Source organism: Bombyx mandarina, chromosome 15, assembly GCF_030267445.1.
Source record: "Bombyx mandarina strain Sakado chromosome 15, ASM3026744v2".
Taxonomy (NCBI): domain Eukaryota; kingdom Metazoa; phylum Arthropoda; class Insecta; order Lepidoptera; family Bombycidae; genus Bombyx; species Bombyx mandarina.
Genome location: NC_143221.1, coordinates 10585184 through 10593842, shown reverse-complemented (window position 1 = coordinate 10593842; position 8659 = coordinate 10585184). Strand labels below are relative to the sequence as shown.

The 8659-nt window shown below is 43.4% G+C and overlaps 1 protein-coding gene across 1 annotated transcript; it reads left to right on the top strand.

Annotated features, from left to right (window-relative positions):
* The first annotated feature begins 2517 nt into the window (after positions 1-2517).
* LOC149501468 (uncharacterized) lies at positions 2518-8149 on the top strand. The gene is given in 2 exon segments (XM_089732836.1): positions 2518-6579; positions 6582-8149. Coding segments are annotated over 2 exon segments (5547 nt in total). The 3' UTR covers positions 8067-8149.
* The last annotated feature ends 510 nt before the right edge of the window (positions 8150-8659 follow it).

Here is an 8659-nt window from a genome sequence, read left to right as displayed (position 1 = left end):
TGTAAACGGTATATATCTGTTTATTATATGTATATATTTTCTATAATAATGTATTGTCTATGGTACACCGCAACATACCTGCTATATTTTTATATTTTACAGAATTTCTGTAAATTATACGGTTGTCTGGAAGATATCGCTTTTAGCGATAAGATCGCCTATTGTACATATATGCTTTTTGACTTTTTTTGAATGTAAATTGTGCTGGTGTGAAATAAAGTGTATTCTCTCTCTCTTTTCGCTTTTCATGTACAGAAATAGAAAAAGATAGCAATAACATTAACATGCATGCACATTTTGGCAAAATTTAATTTCACATATCGCACCTTCGGTAAGACAAGGGCCGAAGTGCTAATTTTAAAAATGTTCAGGAGAGACGTTTTAAGATTTTTATAGATTTAAATTGTGTTTTCTGCCCATATTAACGAAAAATAGTATTGTATTTATAGCAAAAATATACCTTAAACATGTGAATATAAATATGTAATTTGAAAGACTGAGTTATTTATTTATTTATACTAATTATTTAATGAAATATTAATGTATGCCTACAATTATGCCATTATCCCACCAACATTTAAACAAATGTGCAGTTGCGACCAAAGTTACACATTATATTGAAATGACTTATTAAATGAAAATACTACTTATTTTCTACATCCTTATTCTACTTTTTCTTAGGAAAATCTTTATCAATGATAAAATAAAACTAAAATAAAAAATAACATAAAATTTACTTCTAAAAGGTTTACATTAAATCTATAAAATGCCACATATTCCTTTGTGGAATGCCAAGTAAATGCGGAAGACATTTATTTTTTCTGTCAAATATGTGCTCTCAAATTAGGCATATTATGTACACTAAATGTGACCATGTCTTTCCAAAATATAAAACAAAAAAGGGCATATTTACCTTAATGACCCTTGTGGTCCAGTACATAACCAATAATCGCGCGGGCGATGCCGCAAATGACCAATAAGATTTTGTCGCGCCAATATCATTCAAAAAACGAACGAATGGTACAAATACACTTTTGCCATCTGGCGAAAATAAACTGAATCTATTGAATGTCTTTGTTCCTACAGGTAGAAATTAGTTTTTAAGGCACTTTGGCATATTTAACTCATTTTCAGAAATTTTAGCACTTCGGCCCTTGTCTTACCGAAGGTGCGATATCATTAATATTAATAAATAAAGTTGTCAGTCCTAAGCCTGAGAAAGCATGAAGGATTGTTTTCATTTCAAAAAATGTATTAAAACCATTTTATATGTATGACTGTTCCTTTATGTGGAATATATTCTACTTAAAACATTATTAATCCTGTTGCAACACAACAGGCTGTTATATTGGAACAGGCTGTTTTATTGAAACAGGCTACTGGAACTGCTCTTTCATTGGAACAGGAACAGGTGGAACAGGTCTCTAATTTCACCTGTTACAGACCATCCCTAATTAGGGTTTGAAGGGTGGGGCAGCCGTTGTAACTATACTTGAGACCTTAGAGCTTATATCTCAAGGTGGGTGGCGCATTTACGTTATAGATGTCTATGGGCTCCAGTAACCACTTAACACCAGATGGGCTGCGAGCTCGTCCACCCATCGAAACAAAAAAAAAATTACGTACACAGGTACTCACCAAGTATACCTGTGCAGGACGAAATCGATTTTAAATAGTTTTATCAAACAAATAGAATTAATATAGTTAATAAGTAATTACGTAACAAAAATGTATAATCTTAAATTATTTTATAGTCAATATGTTAGTGTATCAGATCAGAGAATGTAAATAGACCAATAGGAACGATTTGTGGAGCGCTTTCACTACGGTAACATACAGATCAAGGGACCCTCCAAAAGTGGCGCGTCGATAGCGCGTCGCGAGATGGGGACCTGAAATAAATATAAAAGGATGGCCATTTATAGGCAAAAACAGTTCCCAGTGAATCTTCGACAAAGAACCATCAGCAAGATAGAAACAGTTCTCAGCAGATCATCAAGACAGAAACAGTTCTCAGCAGATCATCAAGACAGAAACAGTTCTCAGCAGATCATCAAGACAGAAACAGTTCTCAGTGGATCTTCGACATAGAAACATCATAGAAACAGACAGTTCTCAGCAGATCATCAAGACAGAAACAGTTCTCAGAAGCTCTCGGACAAAGAAACATCAGCAAGACAGAAACAGTTACCAGCAGTTCTCCAATAGTACAGTTATCAGAAAACCACCAGTGAATCAGCTACCAGTGAACCAGACAGTTACCTGTGAAACCTCGCTACAGAAGCCGAAACCCATCGAAAGAAACAGCCGTCTTCTACCAGCGCACAAACAGACAGCAAAAACCATTATTACACGACTCGGAAACAGCCATACAGACCGGGTCGTGTACATTTCATGGTCCATTCGAGCCGGATAGAGGACACATTTCATGGTCCATTCGAGCCGGATCGAAGACAATTTCATTATTCTTTCGAGCCGCGGGTAAAGGATACATTTTGAAAAAAGGAAACTGGAACAATGCCGATAACGCGGTCAACAGGAAGAGGTCGGATCGAAACTAAACAATCGCCGCCCTCAGAAACCACAGCTACAATACAGAGCATGTGGACAGAAACAACCGCGAATACCGTCATGAGTCTGGTAGCCCCCACAACAGAATCATCGTGCGCAACAGCCAACACGGAAGCCACGACGAAACTCGCAGAGAAACCTGGGAACTCAAAAACAGAGGCCGTCAAACAGTATATAGTCAAACAGAATGACGTGCCAACAAAACAGCGCGCCGGTACAGTCAAAACTGACCGGTCGCGAAACAGAAAAGAACAGAAGATAGCCAAAGCTAGAGAAGAGCTCGCCCGCCTACAAGTGGAATTGGCAGCCGCCCGACTGGCCACGCTCGAAGCTGGATCTGATGACGAAAACAGCGAATCAGAATACAGTAAGTCAGAACTCGATGAAAGAGTGGGCACGTGGCTGGAAACCCAACCCACAAAAACAGAAAATGACGACCAGCATAATGAAAAACCGGCGGGAACCTGCGACAAACAAGACTTCTCAGATCTAACCGCAGCAATAACACTCGCCGTCAAAGCCGCCCGCGAACCAAGATACACAGAGTTGCCATTCTTCAACGGCAATCACCAAGACTGGCTATCCTTTCGCGCAGCCTATCACGAGACAATGAACTCCTTTACAAAAACAGAAAATATAAACAGACTCAGAAGGAACCTGAAAGGAAGGGCAAAGGAAGCCGTTGACGGATTACTTATAACAAATGCTGATCCGTCCGACGTCATAAGAAGTCTAGAAGCGCGATTCGGAAGACCGGAAACGATAGCCATAACGGAGTTAGACACGCTACGAGCTCTGCCAAGACTAACAGAAACACCAAGAGACATTTGTATATTCTCCAGTAAGGTGACCAACGCCGTAGCTACGCTTCGTGCATTAAATTGCACACATTACTTATATAATCCGGAAACTACCAAAACAATGTTAGAAAAACTCACACCAACACTACGTTACCGATACTACGACTTCACCGCGGTACAACCGAAGGAGGATCCGGATCTAATTAAATTTGAAAAATTCATGAAAAGAGAAGCCGAACTGTGCAGCCCTTATGCACAGCCCGAACAGGCGGGGCACTACTCGCAGCCCGCACAACACAACAGACGCACACAGAACGTGCACTTAGTCAGTGAGAAGCCATCACGAGCTAAATGTCCGGTATGTAGCAACACTGAACACACCACAACAGACTGCTACATATTCAAGAAGGCAGACTCAAACACAAGATGGGACATCGCTAAGAATAAACACCTGTGCTTCCGATGTCTACAGTATAAGAATAAAACCCACAACTGTAAACCGAAGACGTGTGGCATCAATGATTGCAAATATACTCACAACAAGATGTTACACTTCGACAGAAAAATTGAAATAACAGAAAACAGTAACAAGGAAATAACAGAAAACATTAATTCCGCTTGGACCGGAAAACAGAAACAGTCCTATTTGAAAATAATACCAGTCCAAGTACAAGGACCGATAGGTACGGTTGATACATACGCGCTGCTCGACGATGGATCAACGGTGACACTCATAGACGAAATCATCTGCAAGAAGACTGGAATAACAGGACCAATCGATCCGTTACACATACAGGCGATTAACAACATAAAATCAACGGAAACAAGGTCAAGAAGAGTCAACCTCACGCTCAGAGGCCTCAACAGTCGAAAAGAAATAATACAAGCGAGAACAGTTAACGACCTACAAGTAACAGCACAAAAAATACCAAAGGAACAGATAGACGAGTACTCGCACCTACGAGACATCAGTGACATCATCACGTACGAGAACGCGAAACCTGGAATCCTGATTGGCCAAGACAACTGGCACATGCTACTAGCTTCGAAAGTTAGACGAGGCAACAGGAATCAGCCAATAGCGTCACTGACACCTCTAGGCTGGGTATTGCATGGAGGTCGCACTCGTACCCTAGGCCACCACATAAACTACATAAATCATGCTAGCGAAACCCAGGAAGATGATAAAATAGAAAATCTGGTAAAACAGTATTTCGCTATGGATGCGCTATGCATCACACCAAGAAAACCAAAAACAGACCCAGAGGAACAGGCGCTTCGCATCCTCAACAGCAATACAGTCCACACAACAGATGGAAGATACGAAACTGCTCTGTTCTGGAAAACAGATAATGTCAGTCTACCAGACAACTACAATAACTCGTTAAAGCGACTGATAAATATAGAAAACAAACTCGATCGTAATCCGGAACTGAAACAGAAATACACAGAACAGATGGAAGCACTCGTCGCGAAAGGCTACGCCGAGCCCGCTCCAAAAACAAAAACCGAGAACAAAACGTGGTATCTACCTCACTTCGCCGTCGTGAACCCCCTGAAGCCGGAAAAACTCCGAGTCGTCCACGACGCCGCCGCCAGAACAAGAGGGGTAGCTTTAAATGATATGCTGCTTAAGGGACCGGACCTACTCCAATCACTACCAGGAGTGATAATGCGATTTAGACAGCATAATATAGCAGTAACAGCAGACATCAAGGAGATGTTCATGCAAGTGAAATTGAGACATGAAGACAGAGACGCGCTCCGCTATCTCTGGCGCAAAGATCGCCGAGATGACAAGCCCCCAGAAGAATACAGAATGACCTCGTTGATCTTTGGTGCGTCAAGTTCTCCTTCCACAGCAATATATGTAAAGAACTTGAACGCCCAGAAACATGAAGCCACGCACCCGGAGGCGGCAGCCGCAATACAGAACAAACACTACGTAGACGACTACTTGGACAGCTTTAAAACTTTAAAAGATGCAGTACGCATAACAACAGACGTTCGTCGAATACACGAAAAAGCTCATTTTGAATTAAAACAGTGGAAGTCAAACTCGCCGAGCCTACTTGAAATCCTTGGTGAAAACGAAAATGGAAATCAAGTGGAACTGTACAAGCCTGAAGAAAAAACTGAACGAGTACTCGGGCTCATATGGAAAACAGAAAAGGACGTGCTTACCTTCGACCTCAATCTGACAAGAATACCTCCACCGCTCGTCGAAGGCAAGACGCCGACCAAGAGAGAAGCACTAAAAGTCATAATGTCGTTATTCGATCCGCTAGGCTTCGTGTCCCCAGTCACAAATAGAGCAAAACAACTTCTGCAAGAAGTGTGGCGGCGAGGAACATCATGGGACGATGAAATAGATAACGACCTGTCGACACACTGGCAGGCCTGGGTGAAGCAGCTGAGAAACCTGCACAATATAGCCATCCCAAGATGTTACTTAAACTACAGCGACACGACCACATTACAGCTACACGTCTTCACCGACGCAAGTGAATCCGCCTACGCTGCAGCACTATACTGGCGAACGATAAGTCCGAATAATAGAATCGACGTGTCACTGATTATGAGCAAAGCAAAGGTAGCGCCCCTGAAACTCACTTCTATACCGAGACTGGAACTACAAGCCGCCGCTCTCAGAGCACGCCTCGCTGAAGCTGTAATAGCGGAACACGACAGAAAGCCGGATTCGAAGACCTTCTGGACCGACAGTAAGACAGTATTAACATGGATAAGAACGGGATCACGTTCGTACAAACCATACGTCGCCCACCGCCTGGCTGCTATAGAAGATAGTTCAACAGTAAACGAGTGGCGATGGGTACCCACGAAGCATAACGTGGCCGACGACGCAACTAGAGACGTGCCAATATCGTTCGACAACGAACACAGATGGTTCAGAGGACCGGAATTCCTACACCAGCAAGAAGAATCCTGGCCTACGGAATCAGCAACAGCAACAATAGAACCGACAGGTGAAGAAAAGATACATCACACGATCGCCGTCAACCTTAAAAACAGACTAACTGAAGGTTTACCAGACGTATCCCGGTTCTCGAATTGGGAAAGACTCCGATACACCACAGCCAGAGTCCTACAGTTTATACAACTTTGTAGGCGCAGAACAGAACAGGTACACCATAGAAAAAACAAAAGAAACAAAGAAGCAGACCCCGCGTGGGCCGAACGTAACGTAACGAACAACGAACAATGGTTTCGCCGAAATCCTTTAAAACCAAAACGGAAGATAGAAAATACCATCCGATCTCAGCTGAAACATTGAAAACGGCCGAGAAACTGCTTATGCGCGCGACACAAGAAGAAAGCTTCGCTCAAGAAATCAAGGACATCCAACAACGAGGAGGCGTGAACCAGAATAGCCGCCTCCACAAACTCAGTATTGTATATGAGAACGGATACCTACGAATACGAAGCCGTATCGAAGCAGCAGAACGAATACCAACAGAAATAAAGAGCCCGGTGATCCTGGACGGAAACCACCTCACAACTAAGTTGTGGATAAAATATATTCATCACAGATTACATCATGCTGGAGTCGAAGCTACAATTAACGAGTGTCGTCAGCAATACTGGATAGTGCGTATACGCCCAGTGACTCGCACCATAGTGAACAAATGCCTACAATGCAGAATGAAGACACAAATACCGTCGTACCCGAGGACCGGAGATCTACCACCGTGTCGTCTAGCCCATCACAAAAGACCATTCACTTTCACGGGAGTTGATTACTTCGGTCCGCTAACAGTCACAGTCGGACGAACCAACCAAAAGCGATACGTAGCAATATTCACTTGTCTAACAATACGAGCCATATATCTTGAAATAGCCGCATCACTAAACACCCACTCTGCGGTAATGGCGCTCCGAAGAATGATAGCACGACGAGGTTGTCCGACGCAGATATGGTCGGACAACGGCACCAACTTAAAAGGAGCAGACAGAGAACTACGCCGAGCCATCGACGGTGCAACCGCAAAGGAAGCAGCGAACAGAACGATCTCCTGGAGATTCATCCCACCCGGAGCACCGTTCATGGGAGGTGCCTGGGAAAGGATGGTGCGCTCGGTAAAGGTCGCGTTAACGGCAACACTCCATGAGCGAAGTCCGACGGAGGAAGTGCTCTCGACGTTATTAGCTGAAATAGAATATACGGTAAACAGTCGGCCTTTGACTCACGTTTCGGTCAGCGTGGACGACCCCGAAGCCCTAACCCCGAACCACTTACTACTAGGCGGGCCGGGGCGAGTACCAACACCAGGGACATTTGATGAAAGAGACACATTGACACGAAACAGTTGGAGAGCGGCACAACGACTCGCTGACCTGTTCTGGACGAGGTGGGTTAGAGAGTATCTCCCCGAGCTGCAGCACCGGCGGGAGCCTCATGGCCGAGGCATCCCCGTGAAAAACGGAGACTTAGTCCAGCTTGTGGACAACAACTTGCCACGAAACACATGGGTGCGAGGAAAAGTGATCGCGACGTATCCAGGACCCGACAACGTGGTGCGTACCGTAGATATCAGAACCAAAGGGGGAGTTCTACGGAGACCAGTACGAAAACTAGTGATCCTGCCCATAGAAGACGACCATCCTGCACCGAGAAGAAATGCGACGGACTCGCACGGCGGGAGTAATGTGCAGGACGAAATCGATTTTAAATAGTTTTATCAAACAAATAGAATTAATATAGTTAATAAGTAATTACGTAACAAAAATGTATAATCTTAAATTATTTTATAGTCAATATGTTAGTGTATCAGATCAGAGAATGTAAATAGACCAATAGGAACGATTTGTGGAGCGCTTTCACTACGGTAACATACAGATCAAGGGACCCTCCAAAAGTGGCGCGTCGATAGCGCGTCGCGAGATGGGGACCTGAAATAAATATAAAAGGATGGCCATTTATAGGCAAAAACAGTTCCCAGTGAATCTTCGACAAAGAACCATCAGCAAGATAGAAACAGTTCTCAGCAGATCATCAAGACAGAAACAGTTCTCAGCAGATCATCAAGACAGAAACAGTTCTCAGCAGATCATCAAGACAGAAACAGTTCTCAGTGGATCTTCGACATAGAAACATCATAGAAACAGACAGTTCTCAGCAGATCATCAAGACAGAAACAGTTCTCAGAAGCTCTCGGACAAAGAAACATCAGCAAGACAGAAACAGTTACCAGCAGTTCTCCAATAGTACAGTTATCAGAAAACCACCAGTGAATCAGCTACCAGTGAACCAGACAGTTACCTGTGAA